Source organism: Drosophila biarmipes, chromosome 3L (genome assembly GCF_025231255.1).
Source record: "Drosophila biarmipes strain raj3 chromosome 3L, RU_DBia_V1.1, whole genome shotgun sequence".
Classification (NCBI taxonomy): Eukaryota; Metazoa; Arthropoda; class Insecta; order Diptera; family Drosophilidae; genus Drosophila; species Drosophila biarmipes.
The window spans coordinates 26,726,006-26,753,352 of NC_066613.1; the positions used below are offsets into that span (position 1 = coordinate 26,726,006).

At 46.1% G+C, this 27,347-nt stretch overlaps 1 protein-coding gene across 3 annotated transcripts; it reads right to left on the reverse strand.

Annotated features, from left to right (window-relative positions):
• Nucleotides 1-27,290, reverse strand: LOC108028524 (uncharacterized). Of its 3 annotated transcripts, none has more exons than XM_044095299.2 (5): nt 26,875-27,290; nt 3,259-8,213; nt 2,408-3,191; nt 907-2,346; nt 1-850 (listed from the first exon to the last, which is right to left on the reverse strand). In XM_044095299.2, the coding sequence occupies exons 2-4, from the start codon at nt 7,171-7,173 to the stop codon at nt 944-946; spliced, it is 6,102 nt and encodes a 2,033-aa protein (XP_043951234.1). In that variant the 5' UTR covers nt 7,174-8,213; nt 26,875-27,290; the 3' UTR covers nt 1-850; nt 907-943. The 3 variants fall into 3 exon arrangements, with proteins under 3 accessions (XP_043951234.1, XP_016955909.1, XP_043951235.1); XM_017100420.3 differs by having other exon boundaries at nt 903-2,346; XM_044095300.2 differs by lacking the exon at nt 26,875-27,290 and adding an exon at nt 15,202-15,639.
• Between the last annotated feature and the right edge of the window lie 57 nt (nt 27,291-27,347).

Here is a 27,347-nt window from a genome sequence, read left to right on the forward strand (position 1 = left end):
TTCTATATGGTAACTTTTAATAAATACACACATTTATTTCTCTTGCACTTCATGTCAGTATATCAATGCCGTTGCTTACAAAATTCACTTTCGCTCGTTCTACATTTACCAAATAATTAAAATGTATAAATTAGTTGTTTAAAATAATATGTTAAAGACGTTTCCTTGGTTGCCTTGCTGAAGTAATGCGCCATTGTTAAGAGTACGAGTTAAATAAACAACAGTATAAAAGATCAAGCTTAAAATATTCTAGAGATGGATTTCGATCCTTTTCTCATATAGATATATACAGACTTGCATATATAATATATATAGGGTATTATCGGGCGGGCTTTAACAATAAAGCGGGGTAGAGAGACCGAGAAAAAGACCTTAAATGCAGGCTGCAAAGCGCGTAAAGCATATATGTAGTGGGCATCCGCTGGATCGTACTTTGAGTAGAGAGTTCGGGTACAAGCACTTGTCGCTCAGCATTCAACGTAAACATAAAGCGCACTCTAAATAATATCACCAAATACTTGTTTCACGTTCAGTTTTCTGTTTTCCAGGCCCATCCGCTTCGCATACAATCCATGGCTAGGCTAATATAATCATACTTCGGAGTGGGTTAGGTTAGACGGCCATAACTTGTTTCGGCTGTCCGGTATGTAACGTGTTTAATTATCGCGCTAGTTGTCTGCTGGTAGTAACATCATCTTGTTATTATCGTATTGTATAATGGTTTCATGCGCCAACTGCAACGGCAGCTGCATGCTAGATTATTGACTAGTGTTGCCTTATGGGACGTGTACGGTTCTGGATTCTGGATTCGGGTTCGGAGCATCCGCTCGGGGGCCGTATTTGATACGACCTGCAAAGAGGAGTGATTAGCCTTGGTTACTCCAGCCATTCCATCGACATACCCACCCCATGTTGATGCTGTTCCTCCCGCTGCTTCGCTTGCTTACTCCACAATCTGCAATTCGCTAATGTCCAGGTCGGCGCTGTCCTTGCAGAAGGTGCTGGACCGCTCCAGCTTGGACTCCACCCGCTCCTTGGGCACCGCACTCTCCAGCTGGGCATCGATGAGCAGGTCCAGCTTCTGTTTGACCGCCTGGGCCGACTTGTAGCTGCCGTTTGACAGGCCATTAGTGGCCGTTTTGGTGGGCCCACCCACTCCATTGGTCAGCGCAGTGGTCTTCTTCAGATGCAGCGTGTTGGGGCGCCTGGTGGGAATGCTGGAGGGCAGGCTGTTGCGCAGATTGTGCTGCTGCAGCATGCTGGACACCGCGGAATGTGAGGAGGAGCGCAGGGGGCCAGCGGAGGAACGCAGCTGCACCGATCCACGCTCCTCGCCGGGGGCTTCGGTTTGCTTCTGCTGCTGCTGTTGTTGCTGCTGCAGCTTGTTCTTCTCCGCCCGCTTGGCCAGGATCTCGCGGGACTTGGCCGAAAGAAAGCTGTGGCGTCCCTTATTCGGCGCTCCATCTGCACCACCTGCAGGCACTGAAATGGAGCGCTGTTTGAACAGCTCTCGCGTGGAAAAGGTGCTGCTGACGGAAGACAGGCGACTGGCCGCCGACTTGGTTGTGTGCACCGAGCTGGGACTGGACCCGTTGGAGGCCATCGCATTGTGCTGCTGCTTCAGCTGGCGCGTCGACTTGTTGCCCACAGTGGAGCCCCGCTGAGTGGCCTTGGCCTTTCCAGGGGAAGCTGCTTTGCCGTGGCCATTCAGCTGCTGGATTCTGGCCAGCTTCGAGCTGCCCGAGAGCGACTCGTGTGAGATCGTTTTGTTGGTGATCACAGAGCTCTTCATGCTCTCCGCCAGCGAATTCTGGTCGGAGGAGTATCGGTCCTGCGGTCCCCGAGAGCTGCTCTTAGCGCGACGTGCCGGCGACGCCAGGCTGTCCATGGAAAGATTGCTCGACTTGTTGCCCAGCCGCGTGCCATTCTGCACTCTACGCGCCGCCGGACTCGAGTTCCGTGAGCTGTCGCTGGAAGAGATGTGCAGGTTCTTGGCCGGCGCCTTCCTGCCTCCGTTGGCGGGAATGCTCGAGCTGGTGGCACTGCGCACGGGTCCGGCACCATGTCCGTTTGTGGTGGATGGAGCCGCAGCCCTGGGCTTGCGCGGTTCCAGGTAACGGGGACGCACCTCCCCCAGTTTGGCCGCCACCGTGGAGGGCTTTCCTTGTGCAGTCTTTGGTTCCACTGCGGAAGCAGCCTGTGCCACCGCAGCCGGTTTCTTGTGGGTCACCGGCGGAGCCTCCGACTGTGTGCGTCGATGAAGATTCAAGCTGTTGCGCTCCGATGTCACCTGGGAGCTGGCGCGATGTGGAACGTAGGCGCGGGAGTTGCTCTTGAGCAGTTTGCCTGGAAATTAAAAATGATGTTTTAGAGATTCAGTATTAAGTACAAGACTTGGAAAACTTACTGCCTCCCTCCCGCGACTCATGATTGGCCTGAACACCCCTCTCGGTTGTCTGCACATGACCCACTCCTCCTGCGTCCTGCGTCTGGGTGGCCTTGTACAACAGGGTCTCCTGGGCATGGGCTCGCTTCGTCTGCGCCTGGATGGCCAACTTGATCTGCACCAGATCCTGGCTGCGCGTGCTGCCGCCAAAGGAGAAGGCCTTGCTCACCGGCTTGCCATTCTGCCGCTTCATGTCCAGCGGCTCGGTGAGACGCGCCAGCGTTTGGATCTTCTTGCGCAATTCCAGATCCATGCGCTGCCAGGCGGTGACGCGCATGGCCCGTGAGCACTGCCGGATGAGGCACTGCTCTACGGCATAGACGAGGGCCCCCACCAGTCGAATGTACTCCGGCTGCCAGTCCAGTTGCTCCTCCTGCAGACCCTGCAGCTCCCTAGCCAGCTCCGATTGCCCCAGGCTGGCGGGCATGTGGATGACCTTTGCCTGCAGCACGGTGTTCAAGCGGGTTACCCGCTGATAGCTGCGACAGGCCTGTTCCGGCGTCAACTCGGCGGCCGTGTGCAGGAGCAGCGTCTCCAGGCGCGGGATGTGCCTGCTGCGGTCGTGGCCCAGAGAGAGGAAGGAATCGCTGGCGATCAAACTGGCAAAGTGGTCACCCACATAGGCGTAGGCTGCCTCCAGGATCTCGCGCACCAGCTGCTCGCAGACGTGGCCCCAGCGATAGGCGGAGAGTTGGGCCAGCAGGTGGTCGCAGTCTAGCACCGTGTCCAGCACCGTCTCCGAGGTCTAGAGTGGATTAGAGTAAGAAAAGTTTACCCAGTTGATACAATAAAGCATCACCAGAAGTACGCACCAAATAGGCCACAATCTGCTGGCGACATCTGCCGAGGATGTCCGGGGGCAGCTGGGCAAACTGCCTGGTGGGCCACACCTTCAGGTAGTGGCGACACGTCCAGCGCAGGCACTTCCTGTACAGATCGTCCAGCGCGTGGTTGAGGGCCACGGGCAGCACCTGCAGGATGCCGTCAGTGCAGCCGGAACAGGGCTTATGGAAGTTGTGGCAGTAGTTCGTCTTCAGCGCATGCGAGGTGACCTCCTTCAGACCCTCCAGTCCCAGCAGATCCGCCAGAGCGGCCAGCTCCATCAGGCTAATGCCATCCGGCGGATGCGAGGCACCCGAGTAGATGTGACAGAGAGCAAAGTGCACGGCTGCGTAGGAGTAGCCCTGCAGGGAGACCACACTCTGTGAGCCATGGCCCGCCAGCATGGCAGCAAAGTACTGACAGCGGGACCGCAGGATGCACTTGTGGGCGCGGATGCGACGACCGTGCACCTCCACCAGCATGTCGGTGGCGATCTCCTGCAGGAACATCTTGAGCAAGTCCTCACCCAAACGCCTGGGCTGCCTGCAGCTCAGCGAGGATTCATCCATGCCCGATCTGCTGAAGCTGGAGGCCAGACTCGAGTCCGCACTGAGATCCGTTTGGATATAGTCCACCTGCTGGCCCTGAACCTGCTCCAGCGTCATGCCATTGGGCAGCGAGTTGGAGAACTCCTTGGAGAAGTTGGGAAACAGCCGGGAGAGACTCCTTATGTTGTCCACCGAGTTGGTGAAGTTCTGCAGCGTGTTCCCCGTGGATCTGGTCATGGCCCAGGAGTGCGGACGCGCCCGGTTCTCGTCCCGGTAGAGCCGCTGGCCCAGCTGGGAGCTCCTGTGGTTGTTGCCCACGCTCTTGCTCATCGAGTCCGGGGACTGCAGGTCGTGCTTTACGGGCTTATCCATGTCGGAGAGCTTCACGAAGCTCGAGGGGATCGTAGAGGGCTGCTGAGCCGTCTGTTCCCCGTGCTCGTTGACCGTCTCCAGCAGTTGCTTCTGCTTTTCAATGGTGGCGTGTAGGGACTCCATGGTGTGTCCATTGTTCAGGGTGACCTGCTTCTTCGGCGAGGCCGTCTCCTTGGCCTCGATGATGGTCTCCATCACGCTGCTGGTGCGGTTGGAGCTGCTGCTCAGCTGCAGCGGCACGGCAGCAATCAGTTCCGCCTGCTCCTTGGCCAGCTGTTCGTCCTGCTGGAAGGTGAGATCATCCGTGTCGGTATTGGAGGCGGGCGACAAGTCCTTGGAGAGAATGCCCTCGGTGACCGAGGCCAAGCTGGACTTGTCATAGGTCTCATTCAACTGAGCATCCCTGCGCCTCTTCTTGATCCTGCCCTGGGCCAGGCCCTGCTGCTCCTCCTCCGAACAGCTGCTCAGGCCGGGATTGGAGCCACTGAAGTCGTCGTAGGGCGAGACAGAGCTGTCGATGGAGAGCGAGGAGGCCTTGGATATAATGGGCAGCTTGTCAATGATGCTCATCAGACCCGCTCCCGCCGAATCCGTGGCTCCATTGGCGGTCAGGCTGATGGAACGCTTGCAGTCGTTGCCCGCCGCTCCCGTTCCCGCTGCCGATCCGGATGCCTGCTCCGGCTGGCCATTGCTGCCCCAGCTGTGACGCTTGGCGGGATCGCTCTGCTGGCGGTGCTGCTGCGAAAGACGACGCAGTGCAGCCACCGTTAAGGGAGGCTCTAAATTGCATCTGTAGTCCAGTGATTTACTCTCTCCAGTGCCCGCTGACAAATCCTTCTGGTTCACGCTCTTGGCCATCAGGGTCTCCGTGGAGCTGGCGCTGGATTTCATCACCTCGGTGTCGCCGCCCCTTCTCGAAGCCGAGGAGCTCAGGGAGCTGGACAGCCTCTGGGCCAGACTCAAAGGTTCCTTCCGGCCATTGGAGCGCGGCGCCTTTTGCTCCCCAAAATCAATGAACATGGAGAATATATTCTTGGGTTCCGGCTTGGCTTCCTCCTTGGCCACAGCCAACTCCTGATCCTTGGGGGCCTGTTCCTCAGCCTTGCCGCTCTGGGAAAGATCTACGAAGAAGCCAGCTGACTTGGGTGCTGTGTAGGATTTGCTTAGCTGCGATGGAGGAGCTACTGCTGCTGCCTTTGGTTGTTCCTGGGCCGGCTTCCTGTCCATGTCATCCAGCGAAACGTAGAAACCACAGCCGCTCTTGTGCGAACTGTTCGAATCGGAGCGCTCGCGGAAGCTGGAGGTGGTGCTGCTGGTGCTCCTCCTCCTCTCCGGCCGGCAGTCACTCATGTCCACCACCCAGGAGGCGATGCCCGGCACGGGCTTCCTCTGCAGCAGTCCCGACTTGACGCGCATCTCCACGCCGGCTATCTCTGCATCTTCGTTCAGGTCCTCGTCGTCGTCCTCATCCGCCAGCGGGCGAGTGGGCGCAAAGTCCAGGGACACGAATCCCCCCGAGACAATCGGGCAGGTGTCTGTGCGTCTCTTGATGCTGGGACTCTCGCACTGCTTCTCCCGGAAATCCTCGATGGATGCTCCGCCCGAAACAATGGGATTGGCCTCGTCGAACTTGGAGCTTCTCTTTGGAGTGCGCGGCAGGGGCAGCGGCGAGTCCGTGGCATCACTGCAGTAGGCGCCCGAATCCCGGTGATGGGAGAGGGAGGAAGATAGCGTGTAATCCCTGTGAATGGAGGAGTTGTTGCTGCCCGCCGACGCGGGTTCAATGTGCACCATCGAGTTGTGGGGCGTGGAGGAGGAGGCCCCACCACCCTGTTGGTGAGTCCTGCCCTGCTCCGACCACACCAGACTCGGAGCCGGACTGCTGGAGGAGTAGTCCGTGGTGTAGCTGAGATCGGGATGATGATGCTGCTGCTGTTGGTGGTGGCTGAACTTGGGACTGCTGCCCAGGGGATGCACACTGAAGTGCTGGGCATTGTGCTGGAAGCTGTAGGGCACCGACATGGCAGCAGGCCGGTCCACCTCCACCTCGGGCTCATCTGGGGGATCTTGCTGCTCCGGCTGCTGTTGTACGGATCTCACACCTTTGCACCGGGCAAAGGACTTGTGAAACTGCTCCAGCTGCTGTGTGGGCGAGGGTTCGCCCTCCTCCTCCTCGCCGTTCACTTCCTGACCGACTTCCTCCTCCTGAGCGTGTCCATCTAGGCTGGGGAAGGACAGCACCTCATCCTCGTCCCTCAGCGAAGAGGCGTCTATGAAGCAGGCACTCGTTCCCGAGGTGGACAACGGCTGGTCCCGCTTCTCCAGGTCCCGCAGCAGGGAGCTGGCACTGATGCCCTTGAAAACCGAGGGGGTCTCCTCCGCCTCCTCGGGTTCCTCCGGCGGAGCCACACTTGCTGCGGGGTACATGGACTCCCAGGAGCCAGTTTCCGTGGACACCGTCGAGGTCTCCATGCAGACAATCTCCTCGTTCTGTCGCTGTTTCTCCTCCTTGGAAGGTGGCTTCACCTTGCTGCCGCCCTCGTAGATCTTGTTGTCCAACGAGCCACTGGAGGAGGGCAGGACATCCACGGCGGCTGCTCCGTTGCAGTCCGGACTGGAGACTGGCGAGAAGGTATCTCGCTCCTCGCCCAGGTCCAGCTCACAGGTTTTAGCCGAGCCCGAACCTGAGCCCGAGCCGGAGGCAGATCCTCTTTGCTGCTGGGAGCGCAGTGACTGCTGTGGCTGTTGCTGCTGTGGATGCAGTGCAGCCGCCCGGATATCGGCACTGTATTGGGGTGCCGAGGACGAGGAAGACGAGGAGGAGCAGGCCGAGGGACTGCTGGCACTGCTCCCGCTGCTGCTGCTGCTGTTGGTGAGATTCGAGTAGTTCGAGTGGTTGGGCGAACTGGCGTCCACCTGCTGGTCCAACGACCTTCCGGTGGCCAAGATGGGAGCCTGTTCCGGCGACAGGGGCGACGCATCCATTGCGGGACGGAGTTCGGAGGGGTTTACTCTGCGTTGAGGGGTCAGAGGGTGGAAGGCGGATAGTGGAGTGGAGTGGTACTGAGGGGCACTCAACTCATCGACGCTTTTCCGGTCTTAGCCCAACCGCCTGGTTATGCTTCGTTGCCCGAATGCCAAGTGGTTCTCCAACTCCGCTCCTCTGGGTTGCCCTCTGTTTTCAGCTTTTTATGGTTGTTGCTTTTGTCTAGGGCCACATGCTGATGGCCCCGGCCCCGCGCGCCGCCCGCTGCAGCTGCCAACTGTCAACGGTTGCCAACTTAAATGGCAAGAAATCGCAGGGAATGGCTGAGGAAAACAGCGAAATCGATACTCGAGAGTGGGGCGGCGTTACTCCGGTTCCGACTACTGGCACTGCTTGCTTTCTCTTAAGATGTTTGCGGAGTCCTTTTCTCTTCACTTCCAGTAGCTCCTTTTTCTCTTAGTTTCCAGTCACTCCTTTCTCTCTTAGTTTCCAGTAACTCCGTTTCTCTTAAATTCCAACTCTTAAGATGCACTGCTTGTTACACTCCAAATTGTTCTGTTAATTTCCAATTTTTTTTTAATTCTATAACTCCTTTTTAGCTTCAATTTTGGATTATTCAAAGAGAGTTCATTTCATCCTCTGAAAGTCGAACTAGTTGCCTCTTTTAAAAGTCACTCTAATAAGTGTAAGCCTTTTCTCCTGCATATAAACTGCTTGAACTCCTTTTTAGTTAACACTCCTTGCGCTTCTCTTTGCAGAGAAGTGCACTTTTACTCCCCCGCGTTGGAAATGCTAATGAGACAGCTGTTGCTATCTCGCTCTCGCTTGCAGTTCGTTCGTAGATTTATTCGTTTTCCCTTTTACATGCACCGCTACTATTTCTTTTTTTCGTTTGTTGTGTTTTTCCGCTGCGTCTGCTAAAAGTTCACACTGCTTCTCCGCCACCGCCTCTTCTTCTTCTGCTGCTGATTTATCGCCAATTGTGCCAATTGCTGAGACTCCGCTGCGCTGCTGCTGTTGTTGTTGTTGCACAATTAAACTGCAAAAAAGAGAGAAAAACATGAATTACTTCACACGGAACCACAAGTACATACATATAGGTATGTGTACGTAAGTAAATACACGGCACGCAAAAATGATTACTTTGCTGCAAGCAGTTTTAAATGCATTAAGCCCTTTTATCATTTTCGTGCTGGCAATTACTAAAAACTTAACTCTCATCAAGCAGTGCGTTGACGCATCCAGACAGGAAATGAATAACTCAGTGTCAAATTTCTGATTAATGTCTGCTTTTGCAGTGACAAGAACAAGTGGCAGCAGTTTCAAATGGAAGATTATTCACTTTTGATGGCCAAAAATTATTTGTTAATAAATTGAATATAGTTTTAATTAGAGAAGTGTGCGAAAATTTAGTAAAATATTATTGAATATAATATCATAGGCAACTATCTTTCAGATTTCAGGTATCCGTTTTTATTAATCTAATAAATTAGTTAAGCATTCATTAAGCATTACATATGTAAGATATACTTTTCTCACTTCATCAAAAATTAATTATTACCATTATTCAATTAGTTTTATTAACTTTTTATGATCCAAAACAGTATTTAGTATAAATACTTTAGTATCAATGGGATTAACTAATTTAATATTGTTCTTCTCAACTGTTATCTTATCTACATCAATTCAAAATCAAGTTCTAAGCTGTAGTATCTTGTCTGCGACTTTGGAACTAACCAAAATAAAATAAAATTCAACAATATATGTGTGTTCAAATGCAAATCAGGCTGACGTCAAGCGTCGCACCCACCGGAATCATTAGCGAAATCAGGTGCACAAAGGCGGCTGGAAGCTCCCAGCATTACCCCATTGGATGCATCGTACAGTGCATATATAGCACCTCCCAAACTGCCAGCCACCCATCAAGAGCGCCCACAAACCGCAGGCTTGACCCTCGCCTGCGTTGCTTCCTTTTTCAGCTCTCCAAACATATTGAATTTCAATTTCCATTCCAATTTGCTATCTCGGAAGCAAGTGCATGCAGAGGCGATGGCGCTGCGTTTGAAATTCAATACAGGGAAATAGCGACGAGAACACGCTGAGGGCAGCGGAGTGAATTAGCCAACTAAAGCACAAGCCTCAGAAGGCTTTCGCTGTTTGCACAGTTTGGGAAACGCGGCATTTCAGCGAACTTACGCTTAAACAATAATATATTCAAAAATGTTTGCCCAGCCCCAATATTTGCGCAGTTCACCGAGAGTTGACAGAAAGGTAAACTTTACTTGTTGAAAATAAAACACACGCTTCGGTTGACACCTTGGCAAAGGTTTACATACTCGAGGCATGGGAAATTATTCTAAAAGCGAAATCGCTTTCAGGAATATGGGACTGAATGCGATTATTATTAAAGTATTTTGAGTATCAAGTATTTTTAGTATCAATTATTTTTAGTATCAAGTATTTTTAGTATACAGTATTTTTAGTATAAAGTATTTTTATAAAATTCGCGAATTCTTGAGATTTTTCAGCTATTTGCAAAAATTAAGTACATTACTTTTAGTCCACATTGTATATATTAAAATTTACTTGCATGAGCTCCGTATTGACACTTTTGCGAAATGGAAAGAAAGTAATTTCAGTATAAAGTATTTTTAGTATCAAGTATTTTTAGTATAAAGTATTTTTATAAAATTCTTGAGATTTTTCAGCCATTTGCAAAAATCGAGTGCATAACTTTTAATCCCCATTGAATATATTAAAATTTACTTGCTCCCTATTGACACTTTTGCGAAAGGGAAGGAAGTATTTTTAGTATGAAGTATTTTTAGTATGTAGTATTTTTATAAAATTCGTGAATTCTTGAGTTTTTTCAGCCATTTGCTAAAAGTGAATACATAACTTTTAACCCCCATTGAATATATTACAATTTACTTGCATAAGCTCCGTATTGACACTTTTGCGAAATGGAAAGAATTGTAAACAAGGAAAATCTCTTTACATTCCATCTATAGTAGGAAATTTGCATACAAAGACGCACAATCCAGCAGCACAGCAAATCGCTGAACATGAAAATTAATAAGCTCCGTACTCTATCAAGTGGTTAATCATGCAAATCGTGTGCAAGTCCGTCTGTGCGGAAGGCGGACAAAGAGACTTGGCTCGCGAACCATATAGCAGATCAATCGGCTGGCAATATCGATCGTATCTTGGGGATTTCCTAAGCCGCAGCCTGATGAAATCGGAGTTCATCGACCTTCTGAGGTGAAGACAAAGGCCACGGAGTGCAGGTGCCGAGTGCAGTTGCAGTGTCCACCGGATAAACGTACTCCAATTATGTAATTCATGGCTCACTCACACAACCTCCACAATCAGCAGAGGGAAAACGGAAAATAAAAACGAATTCACCTGTAACTCGATAATTGCACGTTCTGTGCTCAGGTATGACTTCATTGCTTCCCAGCTCTTGACAAGTAGCTGCTCTATAGACCCCTCGATCCGAGCATAAACTCCATATAAGAGGAATTACTTACTTAATATTCCACACGAAATTCATGTAATTAAACGGCTAATAAGTGTACTTAAAACATTAAACGATTGACTCCTAAGTCCTAGCCTTTATGGCGGAAATCAATCTATCTTTACGAGCCACCATTTGTATTAGAGGTATCAAGAAGGGTAGTTAATAAAAAGTAAACCTCTTGGCGAGATCGTAAATAGAACCCATAAAGTAAACCCCTTTTGTGCGAAATCAGTGATGTTTTCCAGGGAAGTCTAAGTATAGGACCTGTCGCCTATGGAATGTGTTTATGGAGATGCGATACCCAAGGTGCCTGTAAATAGCTTTCCCCTCCCATTGTAACTCATCGAGAACCGCCCACTTCGTGCCCAATGAACCTGGCAGTACTTAACACCGTAGAACACTCGCATTTCTACATGTGGAACCCATTTGTCGCAGGCTGAGATACCCAACTAAGGTCGGCAGTGAGTAATGCCCGCTGCCGAAGGCCTAGAACAACGCCACCAGCCACTCGTCAGACGGACCAAGTCCAAACGAAAACAAGATAAAGTTAATAAAGTGAATAAAATAAAATAAAATGATCGCGGCTGATTTGAATCTGCTGCCAAATATGGGCGTAACAAGGCGACGGTGGCGATGACGACAAGTTTGATGACGAGCCCAAGCCAGCGCCAAGAGCCAATATGTGATCATGTAAATTCACGGGTTGTACAAGAGGGGGTTCTTCTTGAAAAAACAATCCATCGAGAGCCGGACAATGCGGCCCATAGGGACGTGTGGGCGGCAGATCTCTGGGTCTCAGGGGCTTAGAGTCAAAACACGGGGAGACTGTCAAGATATGCGACATAGTTGGCACCCGGGTCCAGAACATGTGGGGAGAGCTTTGGGAAACGTTGGGAAGGTTGGCAAGGTGAGGCATGCGAGGGTATTTATAGGGAGCAATGAAGAGATCGCACTTGCCCACCACTTATTTTCAAAGGAAACAATATCTCTAACAGTTATCTCTAACATTAACTACATTCACTCAAGGTTTGTTTAATCATAAATATGCTGTATTTATAGTTTGGGCGAGTCTATTCAGTTCATTTTTACAGACCCTAAGACCAGACAAAAGACTGGCTTCCATTATTTTATAGAACCTTTATTATTTCCCTAATAAAATATTCTTTTCTGCTTTGCTTTGTTTTATTTATAGTTTGTTTATTGCAAACAAAGCGACACAGAGCTGCGGGGAGTGTGCTGTGAATGTCAATGGCTGTGGTGGCTTCAACTCTACTTATTCCCAACACCGACGTCGGACATCCCCACGTCCAACCAGCCGAATCCATCGGAACCAGTCGCCAGCGCTCGAGTGGATCGATGGAGCAGATACCAAAGACAGATAGAGCCCAGTGACAACGATAACTTTATAAAGGGGAATACATTGTTGCCGGCAAGCGCTGCGATAGAGAAACATGTATGGAACACAAAAAACCATATAGCAAGGCAGTAGAAGTAAAAAGAAAGGAATAATAATCATAATGGCCCGTATTTATGGGAGGCAAAGCGTTTTGTTGGGCGGGTCTCGATGGAGGGGTTCGCGATCGCGCGATGATTTGCAAATCGATGGAGCTATCGGCCTTATGAAAGCCAATTCAACAGCGCCGAGTATCCATGCACTCACAAATTGCCGAGCAAATCGTTGGCCAAGCGGTGAGCCTGCGGGCAAGTGTGTATCTCAGAGATGGCAGGCGGAGTTCGCACAATATCGCAATCGAAAATCAAAAATCGGTAACTAAATACGCGGCAGAGCCAAGATTGGGCTGGAATACAGGTTTATTATCAATCATTAATTTGATAGGCAAATCATAGATTGCTTTAAAATCATGCTAAGATTATCTTTTGAAAAGGAATATGAGCCTGACTCAAATAATATACCATCTATAGAACAGTTTTTCAATGATGTCGAATGTATCTAAAACCTTTTGTACTCCCTTAGGTTACGAAAAGATAATTAACCTCAAAAAGTCGAAAAGCTAGATATTATCAATCCCAAATGGAAAATCAATACAACATGTGCTAGTTGTGTTAACAATAGTTCGTATTACTAACACCCAGAAAGGAATAAACTTCAGTGCTAGATTGACCGAGCATAAGTACTGATAGGACCCTTATTCGAAAGTAGCCAGGGAACCATTACACGCGGCACACCATAAGCGGCGAGAGACCTTGCGCGAAAGTGCCATAAACAGCAAGGTGTTCACCTCGAAAGGATTACCACTCGTCACGCCAACATCTCTAGCCTCAAGACGAAAACAATGCGTTGTCGATTTGGCGTTTGGGCCAATTATGTGCGCCATGCATGGACAATCGTTGCCGGTTTTATTTTTCTGTTTTTTCCGAACCAGCGGACGAGCAGCGCTGATGAGCGGAAAATAAAATAGAAACACAGTTTGGACCTTGCGTGCGAGTGGAAACCAGAAGGGAAAACCACCAAGTATGTAGAATTCACTTTCGTCTGCGGCCCAGAAACCAACAAACCGAATTGAGGCGTTGTCTACTGACCACGAATGTTTTATGGCCGGTGGGTGCTTGGGTGGCTCCTCGTTGGCTGGTGAAAAACCACTGTAAGCCGCTGCATGTGGGTCTTCACTCCACCAACAGTCAACATCGACTTACTGCACTTGGCCGGGCCAAAAGGCGAGAGCTATGAAAGCGGTTGCGAGGTCAGTAATGGCACTGATTTCAGAGCCAACCTCCTCCCCATAGTGCACGGAAAGAATACACCAGATAAAAGTTATAAAAGATGGGCAAAATATTATGGATTCTTGAAAACAAAAAGTACATATCAAACGCTTCAAGCTAAAAGGAAATCTTAAAAACGTTTACACAACACTTTTATATTGTTACCTAGGTTATGTCAGCTTCTTAAGGCACTTTCCAACACTGCTTTTCCAAGTGCACCACTGCTTGGGGCGCTTTGAAGGCCACTGCACGCCATTACTACTGATTTCTATCGGCACTTGTAGGAGGAATAACAAAGGGAAGTGACCCTGACTGCGAAAAAAGACTGCAAGCGAACGTGATAATAAATCAAATTTAAATTAGCATCAGCGTCGGGCTGAAGTAGCCGCCGATTTCTTGATTTTCGTTGATGTGTTTTGATGTCTTTAGCCGAACGAACGAGCAGTCATTAAAACACACAAGTAAAGTGCAATTACAGTGTACTTTTAGAGGCGCCTCGCCAGTGCAACGTTAATTAGCAGACTGGCCTGGCATTGACTTGAGTCTGACCTTTGAAACGAGCAGGAAGTGAAATGAGACGATGGGCATGTGAACTTGAGTACGAGTCCCCATGCCCGACGACATGCAAATGATTTCCATACGCTAATTGTGGGAGCCTTCCACGCAGTTGCGCTTAATTTGCAATTAAAGATCACGCAGAGAGCAAAGGGGCCGACGGTGCGATATCGTGCCGGTGGTACAGTAAAGCATCCTTAGAAATAACCTTCGTAAATTACACGGTGTTTGATCGGTGGCCGCCGTTGTAAAGTCATTATGGAATCAAAAGCAGTAGTCAATGGTACAGTACAAACCAGATATAATATACTCATACTCATAGTTACTTTATATATCCGGCTGTACAGACAAGGTACCTTTTATGATTTTCTATAAAACATAACTATTTTTAAACCCCTAATGACCCTCTCCATACTTTTGCATTTCCCAGTTCAAAATCACGTCCAGTTTATCCACGCCCCCCTGTGATTGGCATTACCTTACTGTACGGCAAAACGGGCTCTGAACATTGATTTACGAGCGGTGTGGGGCGCCGGTTGTAACTCAATCAGGCGTCAAAATGTGGGGCCCTTGAAATCAAATGAGACGAGACCGAAAAATCGAGACCAGTCAACAGATCTCCGGCAAAACGAGCCCAAGTCGGGCCAGAGCTACGACTGAGGCTAAGACCAAAGCCAGGCCAAGCCAACTGTGAAAACATTGGGCCCAGCTGTGCGAGGTGCCTCTGTCTGTGGGGAATGTGGGTATGGATTGTAGATGGCATCGTTGGGATGGTACTCTGAACAACAGAACTCTACAAATATTTCGAAGCATATAATCTTATCTTTAAAGATAGTTTTATTAGCGAAATTCAAGGTGCGTCGAGCATTTATTATACAAATAGTTATTTTTTAAGAACATATCATGTCATATCATATCGAACCGTTTTCAGTGGAATCTTCTCTAGCGATTAGTCACTTTTAGCACAATTTTTGCCAGTTTATTTGTACAGGTTTTTATTGTTTTAATATTATAAGCAAAGTGGATTGGAGGGATTCCTTAATTTGCTAGTTTTAAAGGTATAATTTCACACAGGTAGGTAGGTAGGTTCCTAATTACGTTATTATAACTAAGATATCCCATTGTATAACCGATTATATATCATATTTTATAGACCCGCTTCGACGGGAATGAGTTCACAGGGGCATTGCATGGTACTTTATGGGGGCAGGCCCACGCCGAGGAAACTTACAGAATACATTTGCATACACGTTTGTCACACATTCACGGGCACTGTTTTGTCTTTGGATTGGCTTTTGTTTTCACTGCTATGTATGATGACCACCTTCTATAGAGCCGCATGCGGAGGTTCTCGCCTGGGGCCTTGGGATTTCGCCCAATTATTGGAAGAGCGAAATGAATTGCTGATTAAGTGCCGACACGTCGAGCCGCAGAAAATACAATTTTGATAGCTGCTAATCAAATTTGCTTGCCGCCGTGTCTCGGAATTCGTTGAACTGAGATACAACCGAATGGGAGAGAGCGGCGAAAGAGGTGTTCGAACTTCTGGAACCTAATTTACGGTCTATTTTGCTTTATGGCAACGCGCGCGGCAATGACGCGTCGAGTGTATAAATGTTATAAAAGCCGAACATTTAAACAATATTTCTGTGTAACGGTCGCGAGCACGGCTGAAAGCACACTGAGCCAAAATCCAGAAACACACTCCGAGTGAGCGCGCAGCAGGCCCCCCGGCAGAGAGAGCGAGAGTGGGGTCGCTTTTCTCTCGCACAAGAGCTCCATTCACTGGGTGGGAGTGGGACAGAGCGAGCGTGGAGCAGAAGAGTGTGCTGCAAAGTGCAGTGTTCGAGTGAGAGTGTGGGAGAGGAGAGGGCAAGTGAGTGGGGCTGCTGCAAGTGAGTGAGAGTGCTTTGCGGGAGAGGGGGAGGGGTTTGCCGGCGTGTGAAACTTTATGCAAATTCGTATGTTTTTTTTTAATATACGTGGGGAAAATAAAGCACAGGTTGTGCCCAAGGCAAGTGATAAGCAAAATGCCGCTAATGCACAGAAAAAAATGTAATTAACATGTGTAAGCATTCCTTTTTTCCTGCATTTATTATTTATAATTTAGCAAGTTGAATAATAATATTACATAAAAACATAAAAAAGAATAAGAATATTTTTGTAATTTCGTATTTTTCACATTTTTTCTTAAATATTAATTTTCTAACTGCAAATACTAAAATCACAGTGAACATAAACACTAGATATCTTCAGCTAAATAAATAAGCATTGCAAAGTTTGCATTCCAAGAAGACCTAATCCCAAGTATCAATTTACAAGATATGAGAAGTACGCATTTGTCGGCTTTAATCTAAGAAAATAGCTAATGCAAAAAACATATTGAATGACGTTTTAGCAAGTGTTTTGTAAACAATCATTTTGTTTTGAATAAAGTCAAATCGCTTGAGAGTTAATGTACAAACATTGAAAGGGTGTGAAGCTTGAGAAATATAACTTGAAAATATGGTTATTACTTGAAATATGGGAACCGAATTTTACAGAAACATGTGTGAGTGTCGATACACAAAGGTATTCCCAGAAAAAACATATCAAATATCTGCTTAACAAATGCCAGTTAAGTAAACGTTTTGCTAAGATAAAAAATTTCCATAAGCTAAGGATTGTATAAACATATGCTAATGTAGCTTGGTAGAAACTTTACACCGTATAACATCATGTCAGTTTGAAATATTAGCCATTTTATGGTTTCCTAATAAGACATCATAGTTTGTAAAATTAAAACGAAAATATCAATAGAAGGTGAGCAAATTTTATTGTAATGAAGATGTAGTAATCATTAGGACTGAATAGGTAGGTAAAAAGCCTTCTGCGCGTGTCGTTTTTACTTCCACCTGATATGAAAGGCTAATTTGGCCGTAAAAGAGCGACCTGCCTCAACTCCATAGGCCCGTCGCGATATAAACAAAACAAAGGCGATGGATGTGCGAAAGTTCAATGCACGTTGATTACACAGAATATCAGGAAACCAGAAGGAACAGCCGCGATATCTGGCAGCGAAATTAACAAAGCATTCCGCCGGCTCCGTTGTAAGCATAAATCAAAATTTAATGGCGTTTCCACGCAACTTGGCCAACAGAAGCGGCGGCGTTTTTGGAACGTGCTCTCCATTCTGGCCGCAATTGCTAATTAACATTTCAAGTGGCCACAAAAAGGTGAGTTGCGCAAGTGAAGAGTTCAAATACATCCTAACCCTTCGTGCGCCTAAGCACATGTCGCGCACTGTCTTCGAGCCCATTAAACACGACGAAGAAACCAAGACTCACTCTCTGTTGATATGCAAATTTCGGCCCGGCCAAAAAGAAATAAGCACAACAAAATTCCACGAACAAAGAGTCTGACAAAAAGTTCATTTTGCAGAAGTAAATTTTTATTTTCAAAACGAAAACGAAATATTTATGACCTCGAGGCGACAAAGCAAAAGACACCATATTCACACAGCCATATGCTCATGCACAGCCCCCAAAAATGAAAAACGAAAAGAAACCCAGAAGATGCACAAAAGTGCAAGCTGGTGCCGCTGCTTCGCACAAGATATTCTCTTTCATGAGCCGGGAACACTGAATCCATAATGAGGTTTGATTGCAATGCAAATTGACACATCTCCTCGAAGAGGATTAAATCCCCTTTCCATCATAGATGCAAATTCAGCAAACACATGATTTCCAACCGGATGGCATTTGCTTTTATCAGTTTTACAAGCCTATGAAGTTTGCGGATCTTTAACGTTTTCAAGAAATACATACATATCTCAAGAAATCACTAGCAACCCACATACTTTCAAGATGCGTAACGTCCTTAGAAGTAAATGCTAGACCAAGTCCATAAAAAAGGTGTGCAACAAAGTGTTTTAAGTCAGAAACGGGTTTACCCAACACAGATTAAACGTTTTTTTAATGTGAAGTAAAAAATGTTGGGTCTCTCATAAGATTTTAATCTTTAATAAAAAATCAATGATCGTTTTACCCTTATTGGCTATCAATTAAAATACAATACTATTAATAAATGCTCGATCATTGAGAACGAACCAGTTTAAATTAATAGGACAGTATTTCATATGATATCACTCTCGAAGAAAGTGTATTTCCAGTTTTGTGAGGTACAAAATTCCGATTTCTTTTGCTGCAGCTTGCAATTTTTGCGACCGGCCATCATTTCTGACATTGTCGGCTGCGAAAATGTTTAATGTCAGGATCGACGACAAATGCGGTGTGTGCTGGTGCACTCAATGTCGGTATTATTGCCTTTTGCTTTCGACTTCGCGGAGGGGTTTCCATTTTCTGGGGTGTCTGCTGCATGTGCGTGCCAAAAAATATTTATTTGGGGTAGTGCGATAGTAGGAAAGTGCATCGGGCATATAATTTACGATCGCAGTGCTCGTCTCGGTCAGTGCAAGTGAATGCGTTTTGAAGCGATTGTCTGTCAAAATACAGCCATTATAAAAGCCAACCCAATCGCCAAGGTCAGCAGTCGATTTTGATCGCCAGAGAAACACTTTTGGCAGCGCGAGATTAATTAAAGCCGATAGAAATAGCGAGAGATAGAGAGACGGCCGTCGAAAGAGACGGCTAACGTCAGCGCCGAAAAAGATCTGCTAATGTCCAAAACAGCGGGCCACAAAAAAAGTAATTATTATAAATAATTATTAGAGCGCAGTGGCAGTTAGGCAGCGCCAGCGGATCCAAACGCTGAATAGCTATTGTTGTACAGAAACCATTCTGCTCTATCCGAATCTGTATCTGCCGCCGTTTGCTGTACGAGAGTGCACTGGGCGAAAAACTGGAATCCCTTAAAGGAATTCTTTATTTAATCGCCAAAAAATATCGGTGAAATCTATGCTTTCCTTTAGAAATATCATATTCTCTCATTACATACTTTTTGGCACGTTTTCGGCGATTCAACTTGACATTTACTTCCAATGACGTTACGCATCTTGCAGTTTTTACTTTCCTTGCTTTGACTGCGTTGCAGGGTTGACTGTACTTTTTTTGCTTAGTTCCACTTCTCCATCACACCTTCACTGAAGACCTTAAAATAGCCCATAAATTTCTCACAGTGCACTTTGTCTGAGTGCTTTTAGCACATTGATAGGCCCGGGCCAACGCTCTCACTCTACACAAAACAGGAAAATTCCGAGATAGAAGCAACGTGGGGAGAAGAGATTAGGCCAGGGAGTAGTACAACTCCCCGCACCAACTTTCCATATTGTAAATTTTCCATTGTTGGTGCTTAAAGTTGGGCTTCAGTTGCCCAGTTTACAAGAAAGTAACTCCAATGCAACATCTCAGATAAGTCGCTCATTACTAGTGGCTGCAATTTTACTTTTCTTTTGCTTTAATTTATGATTTTGTGGCCAGAGAGAATATGGCCAGCGGACGAGGAAGCCAAGACACGTAATGTGCTATTGAGCAAATTGCAACTGACAGTGGGCGGGCCGCGTCGAGATTTGCATATGGCGAAAAAGAAGATAAAAAACCGGGTGTCTGCTCATTTGTTAATCTATGGTTTTTTCATGTTTTCTTCTTGCTTTTTGTATGCTTTGCCATTACTCAACACTGAACATGCTCAAGTACCGTTACGTACGTAAATCCAACAGCTAACCTAACCAACGTTTGCGGTCGTTGTCTACCGTCGTATACTACACCATTATTATTATTATTGTTGTTAATACTGTTGTTGCTAGGCAAATGTGCAAAATGTTAATAAACTTTTATTGCGCAGAGGTAAGGCAAAAACGAAAACGAAAAAAATGCCGCTACACTTATTTTAATTGCGCAAAACGCCGTGTTTGATAGGCCAGCAAATAATTTCCATGCCGACTTTTCATCAATTTACAAACGAAAGTCGTCGCAATTGTAAACACAATATTATATTTCGTTATAAACACAGCATATGTGTGTTGCTGTTTGTTGCGAACTCGGCTGAATCATCGGTGGCGCATCTTCCCCTCCAAAAACAAAAAAATACTGTCTTAACTGAGGGTGAGTTCATTGCAAAAGGTGAGTCATTCGCAAAAACTTCTGTAACCTTTAGCATGCAAATAGATTTCGGGGGCGGTATGCCCTAATACTATGAACTAACAAAAATTTATTTGGGTTCAAAGAGATCACTTTGAGTTCATTTAGATCATTCAAAGCATAGATATTCATTGGCATCTGTTATACAAAAAATGTTTGAATTCATAAACAAGTTTTTTTGATTCAATCATCAATCTTTTTCGTTTGCTTTGCTAAGCTAAATAAAACTAGTTACGTGATGGGTTTGTTTTTTAAATAACGACACCGAATATTAGTTAATATGACTTGCTCTTCCAGTGCTTATCCAAAAAGCATGGGAAACAAAGGAAAACCAAATGTTTAGACAACTAGAACAATCAATTAGCATAGGGTAACTAATGATTTATTTGTCCGAATGGCTTATAACGCTAATTTACTGTCAAAGAATTTAAACCTGCTGACATCGACAGACTTTAATAAAGAACAAAGTTAGACCCCGAACGTAAATTTCCAACTTTATTTGCAGTTCCGCAAACACTCCTAGAAAGTTTAAATGGCCCATAAAGTGTGGCCCACTAAAAGTTTACTGCGCTTTACTATTTGTTTACAATCTGTTTAGCCAGCGCGTCGCCCACACATGGCTCGGTTTTAAATAAATTACACACAGTGTAAAGAATAATTACACACTCTAATTAAACAAAATAGGCAGTGGGTACAGCACAGAGCTCGAAAAGGCCCCACAAAGCCAACCGATGGAACCCACGCAATAATGACGACATCCCGAGATCGCCTTTCGAGGGCGGTGACAATGGATCTGTGATCGCTACGGGGTTCTAAGGGAGGTAAATAATAAAAAACCTATAGAACCGCTGCCCCGGGGCTCCAGAGATATGCCACAGTTAGAAACAAAAAGCAGACAAGTCATTGAACTCGCCGAAGTGGCCAATTTTATTTTTATTGCCACAAAGCCGTGTGTATACTTTTCAATTTTCTGTAATTGCTGCTAGTTCATGTCGGGCCTGCCTGCTTTTCTGTTTCTGCTTTCAATTTGCCTCAGTTAAACGAAGCGTTGAATTGAAAGCGAGCTCGGGGCCCGCGAGTGCCGTCCATGTCCACAATTTGCTAATCACATTTGGCAAATTATGTTGTAAGCCGCTCAATTGTACAGTGAAGCGATCGCTCGGGGCGACAAACAAACGCATGAGCGTGCCCAAACAGATCGAAAACAAGGCAAGTTGACAAATTTCCATGCCCAAGCAATGTGGAAAGAAAGTCGGGCCAAGTGGGGATATGGCGACTGACCAAAGAGGGAAAAGAAAATCTGGGTTGGGAAAACACAGAGTGGAAGGGGAGCGCTCTTTCTGTGATCTGGTTTTCCATCGCATTACTTTAATATTACTCTTTGTATTAACTAGCGAAATTTCCTTTACCTTGGGTTATTTTATAATATAACTAATAAAACTAATACTCCCCAGTTTTAGGGCAGTTTTATGGTGGTTTTATATATAAAATTATATTTTAACTTAATTAAAAAAAAAATTAAACAGAGTTGTTTCCTTAGAGATGAGCTGTTAATATAGACACCATTTAAATGTCCCATTAACATAACCCCTTAATTTCCTGGTTCAACAAAAGTATATTACCCTTCCCACCACCTCTAGGAAAATCCCTGGAAATAAAAGCCAACGACAGCACGCAAAGGAAAAGCCGCATGAATCATATGCGAGGTGACACAGAAAACGCGACGCTCGACACGTTTATAATATCCCCGAGATCCCAGGCCAATGCCAAGCAGCCCCCTCTTTCGATCTGCGAAACTAGAACCTTGGCTATAAACAATTTATCTTGATTTGTTCGGGTTCTCGGGGCGGGAGCCAGAAGGTGAGGGGTTGGCCCCACGCAGCGCCGAAAGGTAAATGACCAAAAGCCATCGAGTCGACGAGAGCTGAAAATCGTTTTTGTCGTGCCGCCGAAATGGATTAATCGAGGGAGGTTTATTGATGATCAAAACATCGTTTGGAGGACATTGCCATGTTGAATTAATTGCAAGTTGATTTATGCAATATCTGTGTGTTATTTGGGGTTTCTAAGGCCCAGAAATTGATGGGGGGAGTGCCCTTACAGGGCATTAAATGGGATCTACGATGGCCAGTTGCCGTTGGCCATGTATGATTAATGTGTGTGCTTAGGAGACTGCCGATTATAAAATGTAACTAATAAATTACATATTTTTTAATGATATATCTAGTAAGCAAACATATTTTTGTGTGATTCATAATAATACATGCTATTTGAATGGAGAACTACAAAATCAGCCAAACTTTAAATCCCGGAAATAAATACTGTATTACAACATAATCACTGAATTTATGACTGTAAGCTCAAAGTGTGGGAAAAAAATGAAAACAATTTTTGAATACGGCACTTTATATAAACGAAATACTAAAACCCACTTAAGCTTGCTGTTTAAGTTCTTGCTGACGGTTTTCACAACGCCTGCACTCGACCCCGAGCGGATTATTTCGTAATTGTCGAAAATAATCAATAAGTGCTACGTCAGCTCCTCCGGGTGTTGGAGCACTTCGATTGCTCTGCGAGGCGCATCCGAGGGGTGCTAGAGACCCTATTGTTTTGGCCAAGTGGCATTTCGACTCCTCGCAGCCTCTTGCTTTTGGCCCTGCCGTTCCTGCTCCATGTTGACTTGTCTAATTTGCATAATTTTGCACGCGAAAAACACTCTGCAATTATATTTTGTATTTTTTCCCGTTGGGCATGCAAATTGAAAATTGATTTTCGCGTTGCGCAAAACCGGAGGTGTCGAAGGTTGCTCGTGGGGAACTGCATTTTCCCCTCTCATTCGATTGCCACATAAATCATATTTTATGGCCGTAAACATGTGCGTTTATTGAGTTTGGTCACATCGAGACTCCCATTTTGATTGGCTTAATTGGCTGAGTTTTCGAGACCCGAAAGAGAATGATTGATTTATGAACTGATTGATGTGCTGCGATGCTGCTGTTGCATAATTCACACAGCAGAAGCCTTTAATTGAGGGCAATTCGTGGATGGGCCACAGAATATTCCCATGGCCCTGCGGCAACCCTACGCCCACGAGGCCCGCCCATTAACGCCTTGAAGTTGGCGAAAATATGTTTGGTTATTTTGGTTATTAGGTCCAAAAAGAGCGACGCCCACTTGGAATGCCGCGGGCCAAACGTAAACAAAGCGTGCCCAAAAATAGCGCTCAACTCGGGCGATTAGCATCTGGATCCGGGCAGCCAGTCGAACGTGATGAGCCTCCTCCACCGGCCCAATCCCCCGATTTCCGCCCAATCCCCCGCCATCAGAAGGCCCAACTTGCGTGACACTTTTGCCAAGAGAAACCCGGCTAATTGTTCACACCCGCCGAAACCAACTTGGCATGGAAAATACAGCCGCAGGGCCACACCCAGCTGAAACTAATCTGTAAACAATTAAGGCGGAGGTTGCCAGTGCTCATCCCAAATTAATTTGCAACATGTGTGCCATTCAGCTAATTAGGTTTGCCCACTGATGAATTTCATAATAGCGAGCCACGGGCCGGGGAGAGTTGAATTAACTTGTTTACTTTAATTGCGTACTTATCACTCAAAGAAAAAATAATGAAATGTATTAAAAAATATATAGCTCATTGGAAACATATTTTTTTTAATTATCTTGCCCTTGTACAGAGCTCGAAGTATTGCTTCCCTTTTTAAGCAAGAAAAAGCGTTGTATCTCGAGCAAAAACTTGAAATTGTTATTTCCAGTGACTGCACATGCAAATCTGAAAGTGTTTCCAATCCACTTTATTACTCAGCATTTAATTTTTAGTGTACCAAATTCGTTGCAGACGCTGGCACAGCAATAAATTCAATAATTAAATCGGCTGCAGGTCGACCATTAAGTGTTCAATGGAAAAGTACGCCACAAAACAACAGACAGAAGACCCTGCTGATAAGGCGGAAACTAATAGAAGTGGGGGACCGGCGATCGGCGGGCGGGGAAGGGAAATGGGAAGTGGGAATTTAGACCCGTGCCTAGGAAAGCATATCTCACATTCGACTTACTTTCACACAAACAAACGAAAGGCAGCAAACAAACGCAGGCAAACACGAAACCTGGGAACTCGGCAGATACAGATACAGATACAACTGCAGTGCAAACACGGCCTGCAACCACATGTGTGTGAAATGTAGGTGAGGGCACAGTAAACACTGCCTGCAGCCGACATTTGCTTGCCCAAGAGCAGCTTATCTCCCTTTTTGTGCGGGCCAGCATTTCTGTATAGCACTAGTGAAAATAATAGTGGTTGCACAAGGGAAAATTAGGGAAAAAAGTTTGGGCATTGTAATCCCCAAGAATTGTTTGCTCTATTGTGTGCTCTAAATAAAGGAATTTATTATTAAAAGATTGAGAAAACTTACTTTTTTCAATAACATGTTATTCCATCTATTTTTGAAAATGGTTTTTCAATTACTAAAACATTTTGTATTTCCGAAGGTATTGCCATTTAAGTTCCGTTGGTGAACCTAAAATCTTAACCGTGGCTGTGGCGGCGTCGTCGCCTGGAAAGTGATTATGAAAGGGCTGCACTTTTCCCATATCTTTTGAGCTGGGTTCTTTAGCACCGCTGATATGACACCCCACACAAACACACCCACAGCTGCCGAGACTCGTAACTGATTAACTAATTGAAAAATTTGTTTTGCATTTGTTTTCGCCCGCTCTCCGCTTCTGTCTTCTCTGCGGCTAATGGAAATGGAAAATGGGAAACGAGTAAAAAGTCGGTAGCGCACACTTATGTACATACATCCATTACGCCCCAACGGTAAAAACACTTGTAATTGGAATTCGCTGCGGAGAGTCAAGTGTCAGCTGTTTGCCCCCGCCCCATCCCTTTCCCTCCCCAATAGAGCTCTCTTTCGCTCCCCGCCCCACTCTTAGGCACGCAATATGGCGTCATGCCCCTGGCATCCCTCTCGCACACACACTGAGCGGAAAACCATGTGTGGTCGAAGTAAACGCGACAATTAAAATAAGTGAGCTACAAGCGAGGCTTTGGCATTTGCCTCGGCGACCATTGCGAATTGTTGTAAATTACAGTGTGGATAAAAGGAATTAGAGGGAACGTCAATTCTGGGTCAGCGGTGGAAATGAGCTCATGTGCCATACAGTGGGGACCAGCTGAGGGGAGCGGAGAGGATTGACTACTGAAGTATTTGGGAACATCAATATAGAGGTATAAAGAAAAGTAACAGTAGTTAAAGACTTGTAAACAAAAAATTAGGATAGTAAAAGTTATAATACTACTAAAATATGTATGGTTATTGGTGGGAAGCACTTGCTCCTTCATCAGAACCTCAAAATACACATTAAAAAGAATTAGTTCTAATATAGGATAACCATTTACCTTAAAAAATTTATTTTTATTAACGTTGTATCTTCGGTCTTCCCTTGCGATAAAGCTCCCATCTTTCTTATTGCCTCCAATTTAGTAAATCACTCAAAACATGATAACGTTGGAATTCACATATTTATGATAGGTAAACGTAAACAATCTGGCGTAACTGGCGCCCTGATATGAGTATGATAGCCGTAATACCGTACATATTCTATTGCGAATTTATTATTGATCGTTTTGGGAAAATGTCCTAACCCCTAAAAATAGCAAAATTGGGCAACCTAATTTCCCAGAAATGATTAGGGAAAGCCCTAATAGATTCCGCTTAGCACAAAGTGATATCACGATAAATGATACATTGGTAGAGCTCTCTCTCCTCAGCACACTCCAGTTATATGGTTGAGATAAGGATGGGAAGTGCAAGCGAAGAGTGACGCATTGTAAGCTCCTAATACCGTTAGCCACTTGACTTCTGGCCAAATCGGAATGCCCACGCTTCTGTTTTCGGTTTATAGTATAGGCAGCAGAACTCTTGGTCTGGGGTCCGGAAAACAGCAAAATAGAGTGTTTGCTGAACGTATAAATTTAAACGCGGACAGCTGTGGTGTCTGAATTTTGACTGAGTCATAATAAATGCGGTTCGCAGAATTTCGTGTTGGCTTGATTGATTAACTCTATGATATTTTCTCTTTATGCTGCCTTGGAGAAGATGCTCGCACATACGCAAATTGGGTTAATAACTTCGAAGCCGTGTTTGTGTTTTGGCCTAAGATGACTTTTATTTTCGAAGCGCTTGATGGGGCTTTTTCTCGTATTGATTTTTCCTATTTGCATGGGAGAAATGCAGTTTTGGGGCAAAGAGGGGTGGAGGGGGCGAAAGACGCGTTTTTATAGCGGCTTATTTGTTGTTTTGCGGCTCACACAGACAACGTGTGCGTGTGTAGGTGTGGGTAAGGAGGAAAAGAGCGAGCCAGAGGTGGCAAGGATACAGGAGGGGTGGAGAGTGGAGAGTGCTAGAGCGAGAGCGCCGATTCCTACCCCAAATGCGCCCGGCGGCTCCAAAACAGCCCACGCATACACAGGCAGAGATGAAGACACAGCTGCAGCGGCGCTGATTTATTGATTTTTCCCTGCTATCTAAGCCCGCTGTGTCAATTACATAAAATGTTCTTTATAATGCTGGGGCACAATTAACTTATAGCGCGGGTAAAATTAGCCGCAAAGGGGCCTAAAAATAGACTCTCTCGCCCTTGACTCTTTTTCCTTTCTACCTGCCTTTTGCACGGCACACACACTCGCGCAGGCACTCGCCTGCAGAGGCGGCTGAAGAGGAGGCGAAAAGGGAAGAGAAGATGCCAAAGCCCACTCGAAAACAACAAAACTCCGCAATTTACAAGTCGTGTGTGTATACTTGGCTTGTACTTACGTTTTTTAGTTGGCCAAGTTAAAACAAGCTCGGTTCGCAGGAAACCGCAGGGGGGAATCTTGTTTTTCATATTTTCTGATTAATCAGCTTTATTGCACGGCACTTTCATTGACATTTCTTTTGATTTCTTGAGGGGGCAATTGGAATTTCGCATTGAAAACTGGGCGACGGACGACAGGCTTTCTGCCTGTTTTTGCTGGCTTGGCAAAAAGGAAACTGGTTTTCCGCACACCTTCGGTTTTTCGCTTTTCGCCTGCGTGTTTCTCTCCTTTTCTGAGCTACGCGCTGCCACTTGCCCGCCTTTTACCGTGCTTTGGCTTACAACGCGTTCGATATTGTTGCGAATGCTTCTTTTAAAAAATAAAAAACGTCCGCGGCGAAATACGCGAGCGTTTTCGGTTAAAAAAATCAGCAGTATGACCGTAGGCGGACCGTGAAAATACCCGGCCAATTTTCGCTACGCTTCAGTGTTG